Genomic DNA, 25,219 nt, shown 5'->3' on the forward strand with positions numbered 1-25,219 from the left:
AAATGTATTCATATAACTCATTCTCAAAGTGCTTCATAAAACATTATTATTTTATTCATTTTTTTAACTTTATATAAATGTACAAATCATCACTGACAAACCATAATCAGCAAATCAGCAATCAACAAAATTTAAGTTGAGGTGATCATTAGCAGATGAAGATCAGTTTGTATTCTGTTTTGGTTGATAACAGGAAAAAAATTAATGAACAAAAATGTGAGATTTTACAACTTTATGTGATTTGGAAAATAGCAGCATGTAAACTGTTCGATAAGAAAACATTATTTGTGCAAGAAAGTTATCCCAAGTATGTTCTAGGATTTAATTGTGAATCAATCCGATATTAAAAACCTTGTATAAAAAGGACTGGGAGAGACACACACATTCATATACAGTATTTTGCATAGCTTTTGAATTTTTGGCAAACTGCTTATCATAAAGTTACAGTCTGAGTTCTGTCTTAACATTCAATTTGAGCTTGCAGTTGTCTTCGCAGAGTTAGAGTCCTTCTGTGGAGATACTGTAGATGCTGGAATCTGTCTCTTTGTCGAGTGAGATTGTGGGGCATTGGGTAATGCTGGTGCCCTTGGAGGTATTTGAATGGGACCCGAATATGGCAGGCTGTAGCTCTGCACCTTGGCTGGGGCATTGGAGGTAGCAGCATCCACCTTTTCCTTTCTGCACAGTATCTATAAGCCTCTTTTCTACACTGTTTATCCAATGTATTGCTTCCTTTCCATCCACCAATCACAAATATATCATCACCTAGGTGGCAGACGCTGGCCCCTTCGAGACTGAGGACCTCTGGAGGCAGACTCTCTAGGATATCTTCTGGGATGCTAGTGCTAATTTTCTGTTGCGCTACATCATTGGTCACTTCGTAGTTTTTTGGACAGAATGATGCAGTGTTGTAAAAGTTAGAGCACGCAAGAGCCATTTGAAAAGTGCAGTAGTTGTCTAGAAGAGGCAAGGATGCAACTTCCTGCCACCTGTTGGTCTCTGTGTCGAAGCAAATGGCCACTGTACGCAAGCCATCATCCTCTTCAATATCTATAGGAGTTCTGGCCATCATATAAACATAACGCCCCTCGATTACAACTGTTTTAACATCTCTTAATATTTGCGGAGCTGATTCAAGGCTGTACCACTGGTCTTGCTCTATGTCGTAAAAAACAACATCCTTAAACCCAGGACTAAAGTTGCCATGTCCACCTATGCTGTAAAGAACATTTTTGACACAAGCAAGACCAAATGAGTGCTTACGAGTGGACAGAGCACATAAAGGCTCCCAGTTATTGTTGTGCACATCATAACGTTCGACTGCCTTTGCAAAACCAGGCTCCATGGAACCTGCTATGTAAACATAATGGTCAGTCACAGCAACTGCATGTCCATCTTGGTGATTGTGAATGTGTGGTAGGTTGACCCAGCGATCCTCTGCAATGAAATACCCAACGCATTCACTTAGATGGTCACCGCTTTCGGACACGCCACCCACGACCATGATTACATCCATATTCTGACAAAAACGTGGCTTGAGTTTCATCATGTATGAAGAATAAAGACCAATGTCAGATAATTTGAGATTCTCCAAGCTAATAGCATGTACCTCAATGGCCTCAGACACAAGTTGACAGCAAGTGTTATTATTGGCAACTAAAGACTCTTTTCTCACAACTTGGCTGAGGTATGCTGGTGATATTTGTGTCAGCCTTAAAAGTGCAAACAACTCCTCAAAGTGTTCCTCTCTCTCCTCTTTGTCATAATTTACCCATTTGACAATTACTTCAAACAGCTCTTGTTCATTGTTGACCGTGATTTCTGAGTCGGACAGCCAGTCTCGGACCAATTCAAAGGGTAAAGTGTGAAATTCTTTGTTGTGAATAACTTTGTGGAAATTTTTGTGGATTAAGGCAGTGGCTCCATCAACAAGCTGGTCCAAAGAGTAAGTTAAGGCCAAGCGGTGAACTGACACACAGTTTTTCAGAGTCAACCTCTTCCTCAGAAAGTCCCCACAGAACGTCTTCAAATTGGCCAACAGGAACCTGGATGCGAAACCAAGTTAAATACATATTTTTTACTTCTTATATTACTTATGACTAGTACATAACATTTATTTTATTGTGGACTTACTACAGTCACCATGAGCCAACAAGAGGTTGGTTTGCATATTTATTAGGACCATAGTATTACTAAGTTAAAATGATTGTCAATGGTTTCATTGCTTTTTTCCAAAGAGAAATGTGTAAAATAAACTAAGTAACAATGTAAGATTGACATTTTTGTTTAGTTTATAGAGCCTATGCACACTACACATGTCAAAACCTCATACTGCTTTACTTGTTTTCTTTATACATGACCATATTAATTTAACATATTACAGTCCTAGGTGGTCTAAATTCTGTACAGTCTATGTTATAGATACTCCTTTCAGGCGAATAAGAAACACTTTTCACCTTCTTTAACTCATTGTTGATCTCTTGACAGATGCGGTCAAACCAGTATAACCACATACAGACTCACCTGTGCGCCAGCTCCAGCACTTGATGTACATTAGCGGCAGTCACACGGATCTGTCCCGTATACATGAACTCTATCACCGCCTCCACTGTGCCAGGCTCAGGTCCCGCTGAGCTCCAGTCCCGCAGCTCCACTGTCCCGGAGGAGGCGGCTCTGTCTTCGCTCAGCAGCACGGAGAAGTAGTGAGAAGCGGCCGATAACACTGAGCGATGGGCGGACAGAATGTTTACTCTATCCCCGGAGAAGAAGAGCAGCGTGAGGTCGCAAAACTGCCCCGCCTTGCGCTGCTCGTTCTGCCGCTGGGCGAGCTCCGAGCAGTGGGGACAGCAGGTGAACTCCTCGGCTTCTTCAACCACTGAGTCCTCTTCTTCCATCCAGACACAGCTGCCCTCCACCGGGTCACAGTCAGCTGCCGCCGCCATCCCCAGCACCGGTACCAGTTTATTTAGGGGAAAATCCTACGCACTTATGAGAATAAACAGGAGAAAACTCTCCTCCATGCGCAGTGCGGGAGCGCTCACTTCACTTCCGTGTTCAAATCTACGCCAGTGGCGCTGACCCAATAAAATCCGGTTTGTAATAGCGTCACTCAGAATTAAGCCTACGTACACAAAAACACATTTTTATTTGTTCATCTTAACTGTTGTCACTTAGGCAGTAAGTTAAAATGAAGTGCTTACAGTTTGTGAAGAGACAAGAAAAAATAAATAAATAAAAAATAAATTATATATATATATATATATATATATATACATACACACATAGTTAAAATGAAGTGCTTACAGTTTGTGAAGAGACAAGAAAAAAAAAAATAAATAAATATATATATATACACACACATATTTATATAAACACATATATAAACACACACATTTAAGACAATAAACACATTTAAGACAATAAATTCTTTATTGTTCTTCTATAGGACCACATATTACAAAAAAAACAAAGCATATTATTTCACAGTTAAATATAAATAGCAAAACATAGGTTAAACACAACAGGCAGGGCCTTGGGAAGTATTGAGTTAAAGGCATTAAGTTGTGACAGTTTGGACATCCAAGACCATGTCCACATGCTGTGTGCTTTCATGGTCCCTCTCAGTGATGCTAAAGACTCATCGGGCACATTCATGAAGCATTTCCACCAAATCATTTAAGTACATTGATGTGTCAGTATTTTAGTGTATTGTAAAGTCTTAATAGGAGCAGTACCCTGGTTACATTACATATGATATAAGACCAACCTCCCAAAACTAAAGAATCACATTAGTGGAATCCATCAACTACATAAGGAAGGCTTTGGTGAAATGACAGTGTATTCTATCAAGTAGCTGTCCATTTCTGCCAATGTTTAAAACTAAATAAAACTAGAAACTGTACCATTACCTGCATTAACACTCGGCCCTTTCAATAAAAACAAATTTGGTTTATTGTAAATGGGAGAAGAAACTATTGACTATTGGGTTTTGACTAAGGTGCAATACTGTATTGAGAAAGTCAGAGAGCACTTCAAGAACTAATCAGGCAACTGCTGATAAAAAAAAAAGAATATTTAATTATTTTAAGGAAAATGGGAACTGTTTTACTTGGCTTTAACCATTTAATACCAGCAGCATTAGTGCAGATGAGCTCACTGGGCTCCTTGAACCTGTAGCCACAATCATGCTCAGGACCCAACTGTAGCTGTGCTAGAAGCAGTAGCTGGCTTCTTGTTTGGCTTCTTGTTCTAATGATAATAACTCCTTAGGCTGACTAAAATATACTTCCCGTTTTTCTCCATTAAAATAAAAATATTATTTATCCCAAAAGATGACATTACATGGACATGTGTTCAGGAAGCACGTAGGAGATGTCATCCCACGGGTGGCGGTAGAGACCCTGCTTCAGTCTCTTCTGGTCAAGATAATGCCCTAATGTAAACACAAAGCAATTCATTTAAAATATGTACACAAGATGTTACAGGTAATAAAATATGTCTTGTATGGAATATATAAGGGGAAAATTACCAATGAAACCCATACTTCGACCCAGGACAAAGATTCCATTCAAAGCACCAATCTCCACAAACTCGTCTGCCTCATCCCTGAAAAATAATAAAAACATTATTGCTACCTCAAATTGGGTGTCATCAATATTTACCCAAATGCGTTTATACGAGTACAACAAAAAGAGGGAAAAGAAAAGGACACTAGTATTTTAAACAAAATGCTTTATATTTTGTCTTTCTTACCGTGTGAAGCCGCCACAAGTCCGGAGAAGATCCACAAATGCAACACCAATGAAACCGTCTACATTGAGAATCAGGTTTGGTTTCTAGAGTAAAACAACCAGGGTAAAAGGTTATACACACTACTTTTTACGATAATAAACAAAAAACTGACTCTTAATTCATACCTTAGAAGTGGTAATCTTCTCTACATCTAAGGCATAATCCAGTAACTGTGTAGAGGGGAAATGCTGCTTCACAAAGTCCTTCAAAATTTGCACTCGCATGTCTGGGTTATTAATCTGAAATTAGAGACAAAAAAAAGGCAAGGCAAGTTTATTTGTATTGCACAATTTGTCTTTAAAACACTTTGAATTACTTTGTGTACAAAGAAAAAAAAAAACAGATGAAAAATTACAATTACACGTTTGATACTTACAGATTTAACCCTGTGACCAATGCCCATGATGAGTTTGCCATCTTTCTTCATCTTATTGACAAATTCCATGGGCAACATCCCACTGTCAAAAGCTTTACTGAACTGTTTTGCTGCTGCATCCAATGCACCACCAAAACGATCACCCTGAAGTACAAAAAATATATTCAAATGTCTTCTAGAGATGTTGTCATGCTTGTCACAAACCAGTTACAGTTACTACTTAACATATTTGTTCAATATATAAAAAAATATATATTCTTGTAGTTCAATATTTATTTACTGCAGATATGCATCTCATCTGCAACACAAAATGTAAACTGCTGTGTTGAATAATTAACATTTGTAAAACTCTATAAATGTATAACATGCCATTTATACTGTAAATTGTGTTTTTACTGTGCTTCATATCCATCTCCAAGGTTTGGTTAAGCTTGAAATACACTGTACCGTAGGATAACAGCATTGGTCTTCAATGTGATCAATTATTACTATAGCAATTATCACATTTCTAAATTTGTTATTATGGCTTATTCACGGGTTTCAATTTTTTGCTTTATAGGCATCTTTTTACGTTTAACCATTCAAAGTATTCAATTAATTGTAACAGCCAAGGTGCTAATTCTTGACCATTCTGAATTGAAAGGATCAGTCTGGGTCCATATGAATGTACTCACGATGGTCAGTAGGCCAGAGGTCAGGCTGGAGATCAGGTCCTTCCCGGCTCGAGCACAGACAATGGTGTTATGTGCTCCAGAGACCGCAGGGCCGTGATCAGCCGTCACCATCAGACACATCTCAATGAACTGACAGGCGTAGCGAGGCAATCTAGAGTTTATTTGCCAAAACAGGTAAGAGCCATTTTTAAAAGTCAGATGAGGGTTAAAATATAACTTAGATAATTCTTCTTGATAAATTTCACTGAACTTAAGTAGAGAATTAGTAAGAAAAAAATTTTATTTTGATTTTTACAGACCTGCGTTGAAACCAGAGCAAGCCAAGCACTCCACCAATGCCCATCTCTTCTTTGAACACCTCTGTGATGGGCATACCGGCATAAATCAGCTCCTGACCTCTCTCATCACAGATACTCGTCATAAAAGAGGCTGGCTTTCTAATCAGACCCAACTCCTACATAAAATATATATACACAATATATAAAAGAGTTGACATATTTATACACAAAATTATTATTCTGAGTTTAAGATAATTTACCCTGGCCCAGGAGTAATCCATTGGGACTGTAGGGGGCGGTACCTCCTCAGCAGGAACTATTGTGCCATTGGCCACCAGGTCACTGTAAACAGTCCTGTGCCATAGAAAAACAGTGCATTAGAAAATTGTTATTAACTAAATTACAAAGAAATCAATGCATAAACAATTTAAATAGCCAATGGCCCTACTTGATCACATCTCCCAGTTCATCAAAGCTTTTTGGTACATAGGCTCCGGCGTCCCTCAAGGCCTGGTTTTTGGCCATAGCTGTTTCTGAAGCCTGATTGGCACAAGCTCCGGCATGGCCAAACTGGACCTGTACAAATTAAGAGTAAACATGAGGCTCACAAACTGTCTGATCATAGCAAATCTACTAAAAGCAAAAATGGAAAAGAAACTCACCTCTGAAGAGAACATAGTGGCACATGTCCCTATGCACCAGCACACTACAGGCTTGGTTATTCGGCCCCCTTTGATACCCTCGCAGATGTTATACTCTTCTGTGCCTCCAATCTGCAGATAATATTACACATTCTATTTACTTTACTGTAATTTAGTAACATCTTCAAAACAGCAAAACGAAAATTCATAATTTTAGAGTAGATTATGCAAATTACATTGAGTTATGCCTTTTAGGAACAGGAAAACTTATTTCATATGCTTTCATTGACTTCATTCATACAAAAAAGAATTTAATAGTCATGTATTTGAATTGATAAATACATTGGTTTATCGTCCACAGTAATCTGCATATCCTGTCCCTAATGTTTAAGATGACAAGAATGTGCTTTATGGTTTAGTGTGGATTTTACATTTTACACAGTCAATTCAAAATATTGTGTAAAACCGCTTTAACTGCCATTACCTCTCCTAGCACCACAATCATCTTAACATCTGGAGTGTCCTGGTATCGAAGCACGTGGTCCATGAAGGTTGAGCCTGGATATCTACATTATTAAAAGCAAATGAGATAACAATTAAACAAAAAAATTAAAACTCATGAGCTCATTTTCATACCAAGTCATTACCTGTCTCCTCCAATGGCCACACCCTCATACACCCCATCAGTGGTGCGTGAGATAATGTTATTGAGCTCATTGGACATACCACCGGAGCGGGACACATATGCCACGCTGCCGGGCCGATACAGTTTAGAGGACAGGATGTTGTCCAGCATGCCTCCTGTGTTACCAATCTTAAAACAACCAGGCTTGATGCCACCAACCTGAGGTGAGAATCAAATAAGCGCAGAGTTACCTACTTTGCATAAGACCCAAGTATCAGTTACTGCATTAAATACTTCATGATTTTACTTATCCTCGTCTGCTCTTACCGTTGCTGGGCCAATGATTGTGATACCCTTTTCGTCAGCCATCTTGATCATTTTTCTGGTCAGAGCTTCAGGGATGCCTTCAGCTATTATGGCAATAGTGTGAATCTACAGAAGGGTACAATAAATAAAACTTCTTGTGGTTAAAATACTGCAACGTCAAATCATTTTAGTTGTAGAGTTAATTTACTCAAACAATTTAGAAGCATGTATACAGACTGTAATACCATTTTAACTATATCTCATCATAAAATAAATATAACCAAAATGTTATTCAGAAACTATGCATTTGAGCTGCTGATAATGCTAACAGCTAATAAAATAGTTTTACCTGGGTGAACTGCATAGCCTCCACAGTGCTGTCAAAAGCTGAGCGCAGTGAAGCAAAGCTGATGAGCACGTCCACTTCTGGATGTTTCTTCATCGCATCTGCCATGTTTTTATAGACTGGGATCAGGATCTCCTTGTGACCCCAGTAAAACTTCTGCTTGTGATCCCCACTGATGATACAGGAAGACAGTATATGAGAAAATTTAAAAATTAACAGTACAAAGTCTCTTGATATTTTGAGACATACGTGAAGGGGTAGACCATGGCTCCTACAGAGGGTTCATCTCGAGAGCACACATAGTCGAAGTCCAACATGCCTTGTACAGCTCGAGTCTGCATACCCCACACAATGGTCTTAGTGTGTTTGCTGAAAAGAGTGGTGGCTTTTGCTGAAAGGAAAACAAAAGAAAAACATTTGGTAAGAGACAGAATGGGTTTAAGTGAGCTAGCTACAAGTCTTGCATTCAATATTATTACACAAATCTAAAACAATGCAACCTCTCCTCAAATGACATATGGTTTGGACTGATTCACCGCAAATTAGACACATGTGGTCACTATTGCCTCACTCTGTTAACTGTAGCATCACTCTGTAGCGTCACTGTACATTTAAGTCAGACCCACAAACATGAGCCGCAGACAATGTTTTTAATGTAAAATATTTTCTCCTTCAACTCAATGAAACCATTGCTATGCATAAAGGAACTTCAGTGTTTGTGGTAAATAGTTGTTGGACCAGTTCAACAGCAAGGAGTCATACGTAAGTTTATAAACAAACAAAACAAAAAACAAAAAAAACAGGAGAAACTGCCTAATCTGGGAGCTACCAGATGGAAGTGAATCACACCCATCCATACCTCCAAAGCAGCCTGAAGAGGCCTGAGCTTCTGTGACCCCATGGGACAGAAAAGTAACAAAAACAAACAAAAAGAAAAGAAAGAACAGTAAACGCATGTTTAACATAGACCATAATAACATTGTAACTATTGTCACTAAGAGCCATCTTAAATACAGAAAGCAGGTATCATCTAGCATGCAAAGCGCTTCTAAAGCATGCTTTTAGTTAAGTGTACTGCCGTGAAAAACACACTAAGGTTTTTAGGACTTCACTGAAACTTTTAAACATTTCAGTAAAACATGTCCCTACACAACACACAAAGTGAATTCATGTTTTCACTGCATCTTCATGGCTCAGATTTTGCAGATGTGTTTAAGGACGCATATTAAAAACATTGTGGTCACTGGTGAAAGTAGTAATTTTATCAATATCACCCATGTGATGCAGACATGTAAAGTCACACACTTCTCTGGACACAAGGAAGCACTACAGGAGGCCTGTATGAAAACGGCACAAGCTGATGCTGTGGTCCACACTGGCATGGCACACCCTGCACTTACCTTTCCAATCGCCCATGACCACATTCTTCAAAGGCCACAAAATAGAATGAAGCGAATCTTAAGCGAGAAATGTATACACAACACGAGGGGTGAAGGTGCGGTTTTGTGGCAGAGCAGTACGAGGGGCAAATGATAAAGGACACAGTAAAAGCATTAAAGGGGTTTGGGGAAGGAAAGACAAAAGAGGCAAGGATAAGAAAAAATGAAAAGCAGAAGTGTGTGAGTACATTTGAGGTGACAGGTGACAGTGCTGTGCTGTGGTCCAAACTTACCTGCTGGAAGACCTTTGCACTTCTTGGCTGGACAAGATTCATTAGTCACTCTTGTTTCGGAGAAAGAGGCCGTCCGTGTCGCAGCTGGAGTCTAAACAATTGCAAATTCACAAATAAGTGACTTTTAAAAAGACCTCTGGACTTATGCATAAAACTGACCCATTTCCTCATATACAACATAAAGGCATGCTGAGCTACAGCCTTTTTCCCGCTCATACTTCACAGGGCTTTGATGCATGGCTCTGTCAATGGTGAACTACTGTTGACTAAACAATTCACATGCCAAGAACTCCAGAGATGCTGTGACTTAGTTTAGGTCAAATGGAAATCAAAACATTTCATTTTTAAATTACTGACTTAAATCCTTACTTATGTCATGCTTTAATTTTTTAGATTGCATTTTATTTATTAACTTTGAGGACAACCAGTATCCTCTTACCTCACAATGAATAAATAAATAAAATGCTTTAACTTCACTAGGTCAGTGGTCTGAGTGTTGAGCCAGATTTTTTACTTAAAAAAAAAAATTACATGTGATTGGTTCCATTACCTTTGCACAGCTGCTAGCATTGAGCAGAAAGTTGGCTGTATGTGCATCTGATGGAGGCTGATGAGGGATGGGGCGATGACCTAAAGCCATTCCCACTATGGCCGTCATGTGGGTCTCTGTACCGAACACATGGATGGGAATTCCTGTGGTCTTCCCTGCAGAGAAGAAAATATGACATTACACATAATATTCACTGGCTTCAATTATTAGAACACAATGGTGCTTATGTCACTCACCAACTTCCCCCATAACTCTAAGGCCCTCCTGGTAGTTGGGTCCTCCACGCCTCACAAAAATAGTGACTTCATGTTCCTTGAGAGGTTCTTGGTAATCTTTGATGGCTCTAACAATGCCCTAAAAATATTAGCAATTTTAGAATAATATTTGCAACAATTCAAATTATTCTTTTGATAAGACTTTTTTTTTTATATCAATTTTACTATTCAATTATTTGTGTATAGTCAGTCTCAGAGAGGGTAAATTAATGAAGAAGGAAAATACTGTACAGTGTGACATAGCCTTGGCAATTTTCCCAGGCTCAGGGTCTACACAAACAATTACTGGTTTATTAAAATGGAAGGTAAAGCAATTAGATAAAACCCACCTTGAATGTGGCTGCTACATTGGTAAAATTAGCAATACTTCCCCCAATGATGAGCACTTTCCCTGTAGGAGACAAAACGTGACATTTACAACTGAAATTTGAGATAACCAGTTCCAGCTGTTGTAATCTGTTGCTAAGAACACAGTGAAATCGTGTCTTGTGTTGAATTAAAGACTTACACAGCACTACAGCTAGCAGTCAAAGTAAACACATTTTGAAACAAAGGTCAGCCTAAGGTAATCAGTTAAAAAAGTGGTTACTTCTCTACAGACTTTTTAAAAAATGATTTGTTTTAACTTCGCAAGGTTTCTGTTCCTTTCTCACCTTCTGGATGTTTTTCTCTGGTCATGAGTGACAGTATGGTCTTTGCATAGTCATATGTTTGTTGCTCACTGGGAGCACCAGAGTATTCGCCATAATTTGCCAGCTCATCAACACCACCACAGTCGCAAATTGTGTCACTGGTGAGACAAATACATAATTAGTCATACAAAAGTGAAACTTGTACAGTAGAAGTCGGGAAATGTTATAATTAAAGTAAAATTGGTTAAAATGTTACTTTAGTATATTAATGTATAAACATTTTATTCCATTTTTTTGTCTAAGTAGATTATAAGTAACCACAACATCATCTTACATCTATAGTAAGTAGATAATGACTAAAATTCAGTTAAAACTACAATTTTTTTTTTTTTTTTTTATGTTGCTTATTCCTATTCAGGATTGTAAGGGAAAGCCTATCCCAGAAACTAGTTATGCCTTAGACTGTCGTGAGACAGGTAAGTTTTACCCTACTGATGATGTGTTGTTGCAATAGTAATCCTGCTCAGTACGAGAGGAACCGCAGGTTTTGGTGCATGTGCTTGGCTGAGGAGCCAATGGGGCGACGCTATCATCTGTGGGATTATGACTGAACACCAAGTCAGAATTCCCCATAAATGTGTTGATATAGTAGTGCTGTGGATCTTTGATTAGTGAAGGATAGCCGCCCCCTGAGGGTCGGTGAGCAGAGCCATTCATGACAGGACTGGGGCGTGGCCAACACGGGTCACCCCTCATATTTGAGCCAGGCTTTGACATAAAATCCCAATAATATTACTTAAACCCCCAACAATTTTTTTTATTTTTAAAAATAGCAGCTTCTACCTGTAGACCACAGAAGCCCCTCCTCCAGCCACCATAGTCCAAATCCTGCCTTTAGGGTTGAGTATGGTCAGCTTGAGACTGGCTCCACTCTTTGCATCTAGATCAGCGATGTAAGCCTCCTACACACAAACAACATAATAGTATAATGCCCTAATGGTCCCATAATGAAGCTAGTGTAACATAACCAAATTATGGCCTCACCTCTGGATATGCCTCTCTGCCGAAGGGGGGTGGGAACTCCACATCTCCCCACTTGGCTTTACAGATGTAGTCGGCTGTGGCGTCGATTTTAGCTGCCATGTCCAGGATGTACACGCCATCCTCAGTAACCACTGAACACACAAGTTTGTATTAGAGCCCTGGGATATTTCGGTAATCCAATATACAAAAACATGCACTGTATGTTACAAATTACAGTGATCATCTGATTAAATAGGGGGGAATAGTAGCTGTAGTTTTAAGTAAATTTGCATTTATATTATCAAATGTTAAACACAGTATTAAATGTGATACATAGTAGTAATAAAGTCTATTATACATAATGTGGGAACTGTGATTTTCATTTAATTTAGAGCTTCAAACAATTACATTCCAGATTCTTGTACACAGTAAAATTTCTCTCCTATATGTATGTGAATAATTTCAATCACTACAAATTCATGGCAATGTTGTCATTTTAAGAAATTTTCAGAGTACATATTTCAAAATTACCAAGCGGGTTGATTTCTAGGTAGGTGAAATAGAGATCTTCGTACAAACTGAATAGTCCCAGTATGAAACTTGCCAGCACTCTGAGAAAACAAACAAAAGTTGTTGGAGTGGAAATATTTTTACAGAGTAACATAAGGAGAGGTTCAACTCCTTCCAAGCACTCTTACCCCTTCTTTTCATCTGAGACGTGTGTAAGTAGCTGCTCCGTGACTTGTTGCTCATTGAGCTTCTCGCCCACTGGCACCATGAGCCTAAGGGCCTTGGCATCGACATCTCCAACCTCCACCCCGCCCTCATGGTGGAACAGCACGTGGTCACCCTCACGAGTGGCATAGACACACATGTAAAACTCCTCCTCCTAAAAAACAAAACAGGAAGACATTCACAAGGTCACTGAGTGAGTCAGGAGCAGTGGAGGCAATTCAATAGTGTCCCAGGACATTTAGGGCTGGAGTTGGCAAAGTTTACCTGTTTATGTGGAACAAATGGCTCAATGAGGAAGTTTTTCAGCACACCCTTGGCCTTTCCCACCTGATATAGAAGAGGAAACAAAACAAAGTTAGGGCATAGTCATCAATTTTTTCCCACTAACGCAAATCCATGTTAGAAATAGAAAAAAGTATAAAATTGGTATGTGAACTTTAATAACATTTTGTTAAGTTCAGGAAATCGGCACAAATTGGCACGTCATAAAGTAGGTTACCTTTAAATATTTCACCTGATATCATTGACGTGTAATTTCATTGTCTCGTAGAAGAGGATGGTACTTCCTGCTTTCTATTTGTGCCTAAAGCGAAGCATGCAGAACCACTTTGCATAAAGAACAGCATGTGTGTGTGTGTATGTTGGCCCAAAATAGACCCCCTCCTCCAACAGCATTGCATAACCCCTGACCGGAGCTAAACATAAGTGTATGCCTATGGGCATACCCTTGCCCTAACAACAAATTTACATACTGGCCAGTAGTATAGCCAACTAGTATTCACACGATTAAGAATGCAGCAGAAGCATGTAGTTATGTTTAGTAAAAATGCCACGAGAACGGAGATGATCCACTCGATAATGCTAAAATAGTAACAAATAATTATATTTATATTTAATTAAATACACAATCACATTGATTTGGGACATAATTAAAATCATAAATATTTGAAATCACCAATTACGTACTGTCGCAAGTTAACCAACAGGGAAAGAAGTGACAAATTTTGTTTTTGATTATTGTCATTATAATTAAAAACATTTGATTATGCATTTTTTTTTCTATAATATAATTTTTGTTAATTTGTTGGAACAATTATTGGAATCTGGTAATTAAGTTGATAGGGCTGTGCAATTAATTCAATCTATGGATCAGTCCATGAATACAAGTCTGAAACAAAGTGCAGAAGATATCATGTATCGTCACTACTTACTGTGGTCTCTTTCAGGAGTCTATCTTTGAGCCAGTCTTTGACCCCCTGCAGGTCAAGGTTGATGCCCACCAGCCCGAGCTTCCCACGTCTTTTAATAAGCTGGTCAGGCTTCACGACCAGTTTCTGTGAAAAAGGAAAACACAACTCAAAACAATGACAATTTGCCAACTTTAATTAGTTTATATCAGGCGAACTTTCCAAACACTTTAAACTCAATCAGGTTGTTCATACATTGCCTATTTATGTGCCATCTTTGCAACATTCAAAACAAAGCTAATGTAAAGTAGCAATTTGAATATTAAAGACATAATAAAAGACAAAGTTATATATTCTGGAGACCTTGGAAAAAACTACTCTCTGAAATCTCTATTGACCATTTCATCCTTTGAAATTGTGAATTGACTTTATTCCACCCAACCCACTTTTTCCTCTAAATCACATATGTCAAACTCAAGGCCCGCGGGCCAAATGCGGCCCTCCATATCATTTTATGTGGCCCTCAACAGGGTAAAAGGTATGATGGTCTTAAAATGTCATTTGATCAGGAGATACGCAGTTAAACAGCCATATTTTTACATCTAGGCAAATGCATATGCAATATTTGTAACTTGAATAAGTAATAAATACAGAAACAGTTAATTAACAAGTTAAAAAAGTAGTTCTTTTATTTTACATCTGGCCCTTTGAAGGCAGCCATTTTTGCTGATGTGGCCATACAACCCCAATGACGATGGCTGGGCCCACAGCTACTTCCAGAATAAGGTGAATGGGATGGCACATTTTCAGATTTGGGCATTTTCATAACTATCCAAAGGGAAAGACAACAAATATTGAAACTGATCATTAGCCAATTATATTTTTATCCAAACAAGTTGGATTAGTCACATTTTCTAGGCTCATCTGATTATTTTTGTCCAACCACAGTAAATAGTAGCCCATTAATATTAAACACTACACGTATTGTTAGGTAATGTGGAAAAAAAAGCACTACACTTGATCTACAAACCATTAATAATTAAATATAATGAAATAGGCCATCACTTTATACAGTATGATGGGATACGCAATTATATTTTTCCATTGCTTGACTCATCAATATAGAATACTGTTTGTAGTACCTCGGTGAGCAGCCATGGGTGCTCTTGTGCGAGGCGGTCCCAGTCTGTGTTGGCTGAGACGGTGGCGTATTTGAAGCGGTTCTGGACGGCGGCGGCGGTGCAGATGTATTTGTACAGAAACTCCTTCCCGGTCTGCTCTGAGATAGCTTTAGCCGACATTGTACTGTTGGCTCGTACCCTGAAAAAAGTATTATAAAAGGTCAATGGAGGAATTAAGTGAAGTTAAATTAACTGAATAAAACGCACGTGGTGGGTCAGTTAGAAATAACTACATTGGGTGGACCTTAAACAACACCCTTAAAAAATAAAAATAAAAAAATCTAATTGTGTAAAACTAGGGAAGCATCAATTAGATTTTCTTACCATTAATATAATATGATTTCAATATATTTTAGGCTTCATAAACAACAAAAACATAAAGCTCATATATGACTTGGCTTTAATTACCAATACACATAACACTTAAGCAGAATTTAGTAAAAACATAGATTAAACTGGAAAAAAAAATGTTTAAAGTCTTCTCTGTTGGAATATAATAAAGTTAAGGCTATGGGGTGCATTTGTGAAAGGATGACAAGCTTAAACCTTTGCTTAAAATGACAATACAGTTAATATTTCATAGTAATGTGTAGGGATGTGTTTCTCCAGTGTGTTAAGAATGTGACACACTATGCTAAATTAATTACTACTGTGCCAATGCCAATTTGATGACTCCTCTATAAAAACCACAAAACTTCTGGCAGACACAGAAATGTTTTAATCATTTATTTAACTAAAGCCCGCCACATACTACAGGATAATTTGCCCAATGAAGAACCCAAATAAACCCAAATAGTTTCTCCCCAACCTCAGGTAGGCGTGACCAGATTTAGGATCCTCATATGAGATTTTTAAGCCACAGCTCTCCTCGTGTGTGGTGTCTGTGGGACTCTGAGCTGCTGTCATATCGTAAATTCGTAACCACAAAACATCACCATGGCATCGGGGAGATTCTACTGCAGATTAGGAATAGCGACTATACTTCCAGTGTCATTTATCTCCAGCCTTCTGTGCATTAAAAAGCATTTATCTGACCTATTGCACCACATTTCACAAATTATAATGACAGTTTTCACTTGCTTCCAAGAAGTGCAATGCTCTGATCTTTTGAACACTTTAGAGTCTCAGAGCGAGTAGTTTTTAATCTAGATGGGAAACGTCTGACGCCATTTGCGCCCACAACTTTTAGCTTGTGGTGCGTGGTCTCCTCGATGCCATATCCCGCTGCAGTCTTTGTGCTCTGAGATTTAAAATTACTTATCCAATTCTCTTTTGTTGCACATTTGTTGCACAAAGATTTTTTTTTTTAATTCCTGTAGTGTGTGGCAGACTTAAGATTCTCAAAATCTTAAATCTGCCACACACAAAAGATTCTCTTAGTCTTCTTATCAGTATTGTAGTAGATAAATACATTGGTTGTCCCAATAAAGAAACTCAAGTTACATGTGTTATGGTAAAGATTAGCAGTTGTACTCTGAAGACTGTGTGCAAACAGTTACTTTGCCCATCCTTTAATCAACAAATGTTGCAAGCATTGAGTAAAACTACAGATGTGCGTATTTGTGGTTACAGTTTAACATTTAAACACCAAACTTCACATGTATTCAAGTTGAAATATAGCGGGAATGTCAAGATTGTCAGGCCACAATATAACCTTAAAAATTTAAAATATAAATAATTGTGAGAATTGTAGAAGCAAAAATAGGCCAAATTAACCTCAGAAAATCTGATTTAATAAAGCTGTTAATAAACTAGAAAAACGTATCTATTTGACAGCGTGCATGAAAATGAATTAAGAATTTCATTGTTGTTTGTAACAATAGTACATTATAGAGTATATTTGATGGTACAAGTCAGCTACACAAACACAACACAGCAGTTGCAATACATGTTTTAAAGATTAGGGTATGTTGTCAGACCTGCCTGACAAATATTTCACACACATTTAAATGGAACGTTTGACCCTGTGCTTGAACTTAAACTTAGATTCAAGAAGACAACTATCTTCCACCTCAACCCAAAACTGTGTAGGCCGATCTTTATTTAAACTGAACCAAAACTGACAATCTTGACATCCACTCACCGTATCTCACTAGGTTATGACCACTTGGTCAACAAAATAGTAAATGATGTTAATGATTTTGATATTAAGGAAAAGGCTCAATACCAATTACAATAATACAATAATAATAAAAACATTTTAGTTCATTTTAGTGAAGAACAGATTGTAATTTTCAACACAATATGTACTTTCTTTAATATTGCAAACAACTAATAGTACTTTTGATTTAGCAGACCATTCAGGAAAGGTCAAATTTGTCTTTACTTTCAATGTCAATACTTGTTCAAATTAGTATCCATTTCTAGTATTGATTAGTATCTGAATATTGATACTTTTGCCACGCTAGCAGGAGACCTCTTGAACTACATGCTGGATTTAGCTTAGCAGTAGTATATCCTGTCATGCTTTCAGGGGCAGATGTCCCAGTATTTAGACAGACATAATCCACTAGTCCAGCCCATTGTCTGAAGTCATTTAGCTGGAAAATTTCTGCCACTGTAAAGGTTAAAAAGGCAATCTACATTTGAAATAAATCAGATGACAGAAGTTATGTATTTTGAATTAGATATAAACATTATAATAGAAACAGCAAAATATAAAATTAATGTTTAGCAGTCCTACGTTTGTTAATGAATCAGCAATGTCAAGGCAAACTGTCAATTAAGGAAGTGAATTCATACGTTACAAGTACAAGTAGTGGGCATTCAATGTTAATACTTGTGTAGTAGTAGCAGAACACTATCAGTATTCTCCTCAAACTGCCCTGACACAGGATCTGCTGACCCTGCCTCTTGTTAAGATGCATTTTTGAGCCATATTATTGTATTTTAACAGGTCAACGTGCTTAATGTGCCCGTCGGGGATAAATAAAGTAATATTTAATAGAGAGCATAGCACAAAGCATCTTGGTATGGTATGCATCCATTGTCAGGCTACGTCACCTACGCAATCTGTGACACCACACCCACCTTTCTCACTGCAGACTGGACAAGCTAGCCAGACAAGAAGTTCAAAAACTCACTTGCAATTAAAAGTAAGGAAATTAACATAAAGGGAAGAGGCACTTGTAGAAAATCAGGAGGAATACAATGAACAGAGATGATGCAACGACACAGCAGCCTGCATTTGACATGAATGAAGCCAGTCTACACATTCACTAATATATTTTGGATGTAGTAGCAGTAAATGTATCTTATTTAAGGGTGTTGAAGTATACTAAGAAGACAAACTACCAGTGTTCTTCCCTATCTTTTCAGGTTTTGCTTCAATGTTTAGCAAATGTAGCAGAGTCCCCTCAGCATCAGTAGCTAACCCAAACTCCTGACATGAGCTAACGGCTGCACGAGAGGCAGCGCTAGCAAAGTGCTAACCAAACTCCCGCACGGATACTAAACATATCAAACAGTCTGATGGTAAAAACACGTTACCTTGTCTCTAAAAAGTAGTACCTTCACGTTTCTCCTTAGCTGCCGCTGCCAGTTGTACGTCACGTCGTGTGCAGGCTCCTGTCGCACCATAATCTGGAGACCGATTACACGGCTCCGCGCGGCTCCCATTGGCCCCACACGGTCACATGGCGATGACACTCACACTACAGAGCTATAACCAGGGCCAGCCTCCAACTAATGAGCCATCATCACTCACTCATACAGATTTTAATCTCTCTCACATTTACCTAAAGTCTCTGTCAGTATATCAGTATTAAGAGACTACCCTCTTTCCATGGTACAGTTTTTTGCCCTCATAGTCTACTCTAAAACAAGATGAGCAATACATTTGGATTTTAAATAACACTTTTTCCTTGTTGTATTTTCATAAATGTATTGAAGTAACTTTTTAATCTTTAACCAGTCGTGTTTGATTAGTAGAGGCAATAAATGACATATTTACCCTCAAAAATTAAAAGGTATTCAAGCATTTTCTGGTGCCATCATAGTGAAAATGAACGTGTGGGAAACATGGGATGTGTAAGGGAAATTCTGATCCAAACATAGACCTAAATAGAAATGTTATTTGTAATAATTGTATTTTTTAAATAGTGCTAAACAGAGTGAAGTGACAATCTACTGTGTATGAGTTTGATTTTAGCCAGTTATGACACAAAATACTAATGTCAATGGAATTTCCGAGAAAGCAGTTTTCCTATTCATGGGTTTCATCTTAATTTTATGTAACATTTTGACAGCATTTCACCATATATAATTGTTAATTGCTATGGTAACAGTCCAAATTTTTCCTTTCTGAAATCCATGGATAGTTAGGTATAGCTGTATTTGACTGATAAAAGGGTGGGTAACAAATAACAAAAAAACAAAAACAGTACAATTTAAATGGGAACAAATTACTCTACAAGCAGTAAAAGACAAGCATTTATTTTTTGCATTAAGAAAACGGTTATTACAGTGTCACATTAAAATTACATTAAGTGACAAAAGATGAAGATGCTTACAACCTGGTGGCCCCTAAAACATGTGGAACTACTGATTATTGGGAGTAGTGAAACACACTGGCCAAACATGCATAAGTACAGAAGGATCAGCCTTGAGCAGTATCACTCCTTCAGGCCTTGGTTAATTTCTGATTACAAATGCCAGGTGAGGTTATCAACAAGTTTGAAAGTTGGTCTTTTTTTCAGATTTTGAAATGACATTTAGGGTGGTAGTTATTGAATAATTGTAAGGCACCACTTTGAACAATTGTGTTATGGTACAAATTACTTGTTTTGCAAAGTTGAACTAAAAATGATACCACATGGATAACTGAGCAAGAAGGTATTTAAATTAGAAATACAATGAAAAGCTGTAATCAGATGCATGATGTTGGAATATATAGTACAATAAATATAATGAGGAAGACTGAGGAGGAATACACATACACTCTGTACATTCAAACAGGAATTAGACAAAACCCTGCAGATCAAGTGTACTTCTGGCAAAGGCTGCCATTTAAACCTGGACCACGGCTGTCCTGAGGTCAGAGGTGACAAATTACATTAACAACACATCGCTCCATAGATACATTACTATGAACCATCACACAATTTTTCCAATGCATTCCTTATAGTATACTACAGATTAAAACAATAAAAAATGGAGGCAGTTTTTTGTCTGATTTGGCAACAGTAACCAATACCACCCCACAAAAAGGATCCGAAATTACAATGTTAAAACAATACAGAATCTCTAATGTAATTTCTCAATTTAAATGTAGTCTACTTTAGCTCAACATAAAAAATAAAAAAATTGGTGATGAGGTTTGCAAGAGTTCTGTGTTGTCCTCCAGGAAACAGCAGCTTGTCACATTACTTCTAGCCAAATTGAAAAAAGAAATTTCCATTATCTGAAAAGAAAAAATAAACAAACACGTGATTCTTTGTTAATACATTCAGAAATTTCTCACAAAATATATATTATATACCTGGACTAGAATCAAATGAGAAGCCACCACCATGACCTCCTCCAAAGAATGCTCTGAAAATGTTATTTGCATCGAAATCTGTAGAAAAAACAAGTGGCAAATAAATACACTTTTTTTCACTCATGACGTCCAGCTCAGTATGAGGAGTGCCCTATACTAGCGCCCTCTAGTGGCTGGTACATTTTTCAACGCATGCTCCAAGTAATCAAGTTCTTTGATTGAAACGTTAAAAATAATATTGTTTTTCATGCTATATGGCACATGTTCGACATTACAGAGCAATTGAGACAACAATTCATCTACACATGTATGCTTATGTTATATTATTCTATTTACCTCGACCGTCACAGCCACCGTCATTATCCAAATCATGTCCGTTATCATAGCGCACCTTTTTCTTCGGATCAGAAAGGACAGTGAACGCCTCACCCACTTCTTTAAATTTCTTCTCCTCTTCTTTCTGGATTTCCGGTGTAGCTGAACTGTGACGATCTACAAGATAAAGCGACTAAAATAAATACACTCATGTAAAAATGACTTTTGCATGTTTCCAGGACAACAGCAATACCTGGGTGATGCATGAGGGCTCTTTTCCTATAGGCTTTCTTGATTTCATCATCTGTGGCATTTTTGCCAACTCCAAGCACCTTGTAGTAGTCTTTTCTCTTGCTCTTCTTAAGCTCCAACTGTGCATTTTTCAATAGATGCTTGTGTTCTGAAAATGTCATTTAAAAAAAGTTTAATTAAAATATTCTCAAAAAGCCTTTATATGAACAGTATTAGGAGCTCACCTGATGTCTTCTCTGTCTGGTAGACCTTTTCATAGTCTCGCACAGCCTCTTCATATTGCTCGGTGTCCATATAACTGTGGATGACAAACTAATCAGTCACAAATATGCATGTTTAAAAAAAAAAAAAGAATCGTTAGTCTATGAGCTAAATAGCTTTACCACTGTGCTCTTCTTAAATAGGCCTTAATGTAAGTGTCATCGAGTTTGATGGCACTAGTGCAGTCTTCAATGGCTTGGTTTAGTTTCTTAAGCTGTAGATAGCAATACTTATTAGTTTAAAAGTACAGTGTAATCCTGGCATGTCATGAAAATGGACAGCTTACTTTTGCTCCTGCAGTGGCTCTGTTGCAGTAGAGTTTTGCATTGGTCTTAATGTTGTTGGGGTCTATTGCAAGTGCTTCTGTGTACAGCTGATACGCTGCTTCATAGTTGCAGCTCTTGAACATCTGGTTTCCCTCTTCTTTCTTTGCTTTCAAGGCTTTAGCATTCTATTGTTGCATATAATTATATTATAGCTAAACAAAATATATATGATTAGGTTATTTATTAACATTTTCTTACCCTGCACGCTAGACGAGCCTTTTCATGGTCTGGTGCCATTCTCAAAGCCTGGACGAAGAACTGCACTGCTTTATCAATGCAGTCCTCATAGTAAAGACAGAGACCTCGGACATATAATGCATCTGCATTTGTGGAGTCCATTCGTAGGATATCACTGAAAATGGGAATTTTCACTGACAATGCTATAACTAGAATTTAAGTACTTTTGTAAACACAACATACTATTCCCAGCCATACCTTGCAACAGACTGGGCTTCAGGGTATCTTCCTAACAACGCCAAACACTCCGCTTTGAGGATTTTGAAACGATGGCAGGCTGAGGCCCAAGCAAGGGCCCGGTCCATGCAGTAAACCACCTGCAAAAAACATGTTACATGCTTGGCCTGTAATCCATGTACAAACATTTGCCAGATGAAGGCCGAGAGTTGAAATGCTGCGATCACTACAAAGTTCATAATTACACGTGGAGTGAAGTAAAAACTCCACACAAAAGTGAAAATGACAAAGCAGTTTATTACCTTTCGAAAATCTCGTTTCTCAAAGCTCAACTCTGCCATTCGCTCCAAGTCCATCAGCGTAGATGCATTTTTGTTCTAAAAGACAAATGATGTCAGTCAAGACAAGTTTAAATTATCTGAGTAGTTACATGTCACCATGTTAACTTAATGATCACCTCTTTTAGAGCCTCTTTGTTACTTGGCTCCAGTTCCAGGACTTTTTGAAAGGAGCGACTAGCTGCCATGGCATTCCCCAAAGACAAGTGGCACTTGCCCTCACGTAGATGACCCTGAGGGAAACACAGGGCGCATTCAGTTATGTAATAGTTGTATTTGGGTAAAAGTTACTTATTCACATTGCATTTGGGTAATAGTTACTTATTCACATTGCATATTATCTGGAAATGTAGATAAATAGTGTGATGTCATTTCACATTTTAAAATTACTTTCTCACTAAATAAAAAAAATCGAGTTACCTTCATAAAACAATCATCTAGCCGCACAGCCTGCTGGGAGTCCTCCAACGCCTCCCGAAAGCGACACAACATCATCAGGGTGGCTGCTCTGTTCCCATAATAACTGGCATTTTTGGGGCAAGCATCTAAAGACCGAAATGTATCAAATTACATGTTACAGTTTGTATCATTAAAATCCATAAAATAATTACAAATGTTTTATTACCAATGGCCTTGGTGTAGTAGTTGAAAGCTTCAGAGTAATCCTTGTTACTGTAGAAAGCATTTCCTTGTTCTTTGAAGCCTTCAGCTTGCCTGGGAAAAACACATATTAAATGAGAAGACTACATTTTTCAACATAGAAATGATAAATTCTCAAAGTACTGCAGAGCACATGGATCAATTTACAGTTTGGTGTTTAAAAGAGGAGAGCAGGTGTTTATTTTTTTATATTCCAATACTACATCAGGAACTAGAGCAGTGCAGTATGGTACAAACTGTCCAGGCACTTCGCCTACAAACATAGCAGTGAAACAAATCTGCTGCATGCTGTCTTTTACATGACTGCAAGTTATTACTGTTAATAATAAAAGTTTTTTTTTTTTTTAATTAATCTATTAATTGGGCTGTGGTAGACATTATTTTAGAAGCAAATTTATGTCTCAATTACTAAGTTTATATTAATATTATAACAATTATTACATCTTTATAATTAATTAATTATAATTATATAATCACATGATTACAACAACTGCAATTTTTATATTTAATATGTGTTTATTTTGACATAACAGTATTTTAAGTAATTGACTCACTACAGAATTAGTCTCAATTCTGATATTAGTATGCTATATGTTATTGTTAACCTCTTTACTGTTTTGTAAGTGGAAAGTAAAGAACTTTCTAGAAAAATGAGCCAGAGGAAAATGACCATAAAATCGTGTGTATTTGTCTCAACTTAAGGTGCTTCACGTGGACAGGTATAGGCATGCTTTGAGACTAACACTATTCAGTTCAGAGGACGGTAAAAAAAAAAGCTGGACTGGAGCTGGTGTTATGTTCCACCTGCATTGAACCAAGCTCTTTCACAGTGTCACAGAAAATAATGCACTAATAATAACAGCAGTACTTAAAAAATAAATAAATAAAGTAAGTTAGGCTTCTGTCACAGACAAATCAAATACTTTTAACCTTGGGTCTATAAGTGAAGTTAATTGAGAAAATAAACCCACAATTTATTAAAATAATAAAGACATTTTTATACAAGAAATGAAAGTGGGTAAAACAAATAATACACTAATAAAAATGAACTAATAATGGGTTAAATATGAATTTCTATTTGTAGTACAGTGTACTTATTATTGATATTAATGCCAATATTTTGAATTATTATTATTATATGAATTATTATTATGAACAGAATTTAAACCTTGAACTTAAACATATCGGGGCAGAAGTTCGGGTTGTTTGTTCGGGCCGGATCAGTCTGGGGTTAGGGACGGTTTCGGGACGATCCTCCAAAAGGTTGATGTCAATACTTTTTTTTTTTCACCGAAACACGAGGATATGTGTTTTGGCTTAAGTAGGGCTAAAGCTGCATCTGGATGGTAAAGGTGTGTTTAAAGGATTTCCGGAATTGTTTATCATGGTATTCCAGCATTTGTTGCTATATTAGATTAAAACAAAACTAATATTTAATATATTTTGGGCAATAAAAAGGATCAAGTCTATTTTGCGTTGTGTCGAAGATGTTTTATATCCCGGTTCGCCAGAGGTGGAATGTGTGTCACGGCTTATCGTACCGATCTTTTCATTTAACATCTAAATTTACGCTTTATATTAGTCCAACTAGAAAAAGACAGCAAAACACAAACAATAATTGGTATTTACCGTTCTAAATCGACTGCATTGTGGATTTGGGGCTCCGTTTCAACCGGTACGTCGATGTCAACAGCGGCCATTTTTTCTGGAAAGGACGATTGCGGGTGACGTCACATCCGGTATTTCTTTATGCAAATATAGGCGTTCTTAGTGCTTTAATGTTTTTTCACATGAATCCCCGTGTGGTATGCATGAATATCGTTTAAAAATCATAAATATACGCATTTAAGTGCCAGACAGAGTTCAAAGCAGGGAAATAAAC

At 37.5% G+C, this 25,219-nt stretch overlaps 3 protein-coding genes across 7 annotated transcripts; all 3 read right to left on the reverse strand.

The window, feature by feature from the left end:
* Nucleotides 1–24: 24 nt before the first annotated feature.
* LOC117387396 (kelch-like protein 11) lies at nt 25–3,070 on the reverse strand. The gene is made up of 2 exons (XM_033984901.2): nt 2,524–3,070; nt 25–2,045 (listed from the first exon to the last, which is right to left on the reverse strand). The coding sequence occupies exons 1-2, from the start codon at nt 2,940–2,942 to the stop codon at nt 461–463; spliced, it is 2,004 nt and encodes a 667-aa protein (XP_033840792.1). The 5' UTR covers nt 2,943–3,070; the 3' UTR covers nt 25–460.
* A 340-nt stretch (nt 3,071–3,410) lies between these two features.
* On the reverse strand, nt 3,411–18,925 carry LOC117387394 (ATP-citrate synthase-like). Of its 5 annotated transcripts, none has more exons than XM_033984898.2 (30): nt 18,782–18,881; nt 15,254–15,431; nt 14,136–14,258; nt 13,189–13,251; nt 12,888–13,078; nt 12,721–12,800; nt 12,211–12,341; nt 12,010–12,128; nt 11,188–11,324; nt 10,864–10,925; nt 10,496–10,613; nt 10,260–10,414; nt 9,710–9,800; nt 9,438–9,494; nt 8,897–8,926; nt 8,287–8,428; nt 8,041–8,209; nt 7,713–7,817; nt 7,408–7,604; nt 7,245–7,326; nt 6,782–6,892; nt 6,568–6,695; nt 6,380–6,473; nt 6,141–6,295; nt 5,842–5,992; nt 5,168–5,311; nt 4,917–5,030; nt 4,753–4,835; nt 4,529–4,605; nt 3,411–4,432 (listed from the first exon to the last, which is right to left on the reverse strand). In XM_033984898.2, exons 2-30 carry the CDS (start codon nt 15,410–15,412, stop codon nt 4,338–4,340), a joined length of 3,363 nt encoding a protein of 1,120 aa, XP_033840789.1. In that variant the 5' UTR covers nt 15,413–15,431; nt 18,782–18,881; the 3' UTR covers nt 3,411–4,337. The 5 variants fall into 5 exon arrangements, with proteins under 5 accessions (XP_033840789.1, XP_055085448.1, XP_033840786.1 ...); XM_055229473.1 differs by having other exon boundaries at nt 18,803–18,863; XM_033984895.2 differs by lacking the exon at nt 9,438–9,494.
* Nucleotides 18,926–19,710: 785 nt separating this feature from the next.
* LOC117387084 (dnaJ homolog subfamily C member 7-like) lies at nt 19,711–25,063 on the reverse strand. The gene is made up of 14 exons (XM_033984480.2): nt 24,967–25,063; nt 23,303–23,391; nt 23,098–23,222; nt 22,797–22,910; nt 22,642–22,716; nt 22,361–22,479; nt 22,124–22,277; nt 21,886–22,050; nt 21,722–21,813; nt 21,563–21,636; nt 21,340–21,486; nt 21,108–21,263; nt 20,772–20,849; nt 19,711–20,693 (listed from the first exon to the last, which is right to left on the reverse strand). The coding sequence occupies exons 1-14, from the start codon at nt 25,035–25,037 to the stop codon at nt 20,662–20,664; spliced, it is 1,491 nt and encodes a 496-aa protein (XP_033840371.1). The 5' UTR covers nt 25,038–25,063; the 3' UTR covers nt 19,711–20,661.
* Between the last annotated feature and the right edge of the window lie 156 nt (nt 25,064–25,219).

The sequence above is a fragment of the Periophthalmus magnuspinnatus genome, chromosome 19 (assembly GCF_009829125.3).
Source record: "Periophthalmus magnuspinnatus isolate fPerMag1 chromosome 19, fPerMag1.2.pri, whole genome shotgun sequence".
Classification (NCBI taxonomy): Eukaryota; Metazoa; Chordata; class Actinopteri; order Gobiiformes; family Gobiidae; genus Periophthalmus; species Periophthalmus magnuspinnatus.

Coding starts and splice junctions, on each gene's coding strand:
- LOC117387396 (XM_033984901.2), bottom strand. CDS start 2,942: ATGGCGGCGGCAGCTGACTGTGACCCGGTGGAGGGCAGCTGTGTCTGG. Junction 2,046..2,523: donor GTGCTGGAGCTGGCGCACAG/GTGAGTCTGTAT, acceptor TTTCGCATCCAG/GTTCCTGTTGGCCAATTTGA.
- LOC117387394 (XM_033984898.2), bottom strand. CDS start 15,412: ATGTCGGCTAAAGCTATCTCAGAGCAGACCGGGAAGGAGTTTCTGTAC. Junction 9,801..10,259: donor ATGCTAGCAGCTGTGCAAAG/GTAATGGAACCA, acceptor GCAATTGTTTAG/ACTCCAGCTGCGACACGGAC. Junction 7,818..8,040: donor AGGCTATGCAGTTCACCCAG/GTAAAACTATTT, acceptor ACCCTTCTGTAG/ATTCACACTATTGCCATAAT.
- LOC117387084 (XM_033984480.2), bottom strand. CDS start 25,037: ATGGCCGCTGTTGACATCGACGTACCGGTTGAAACGGAGCCCCAAATC. Junction 23,223..23,302: donor CTACTACACCAAGGCCATTG/GTAATAAAACAT, acceptor TTCGGTCTTTAG/ATGCTTGCCCCAAAAATGCC. Junction 21,814..21,885: donor GAGCCACTGCAGGAGCAAAA/GTAAGCTGTCCA, acceptor TGCTATCTACAG/CTTAAGAAACTAAACCAAGC.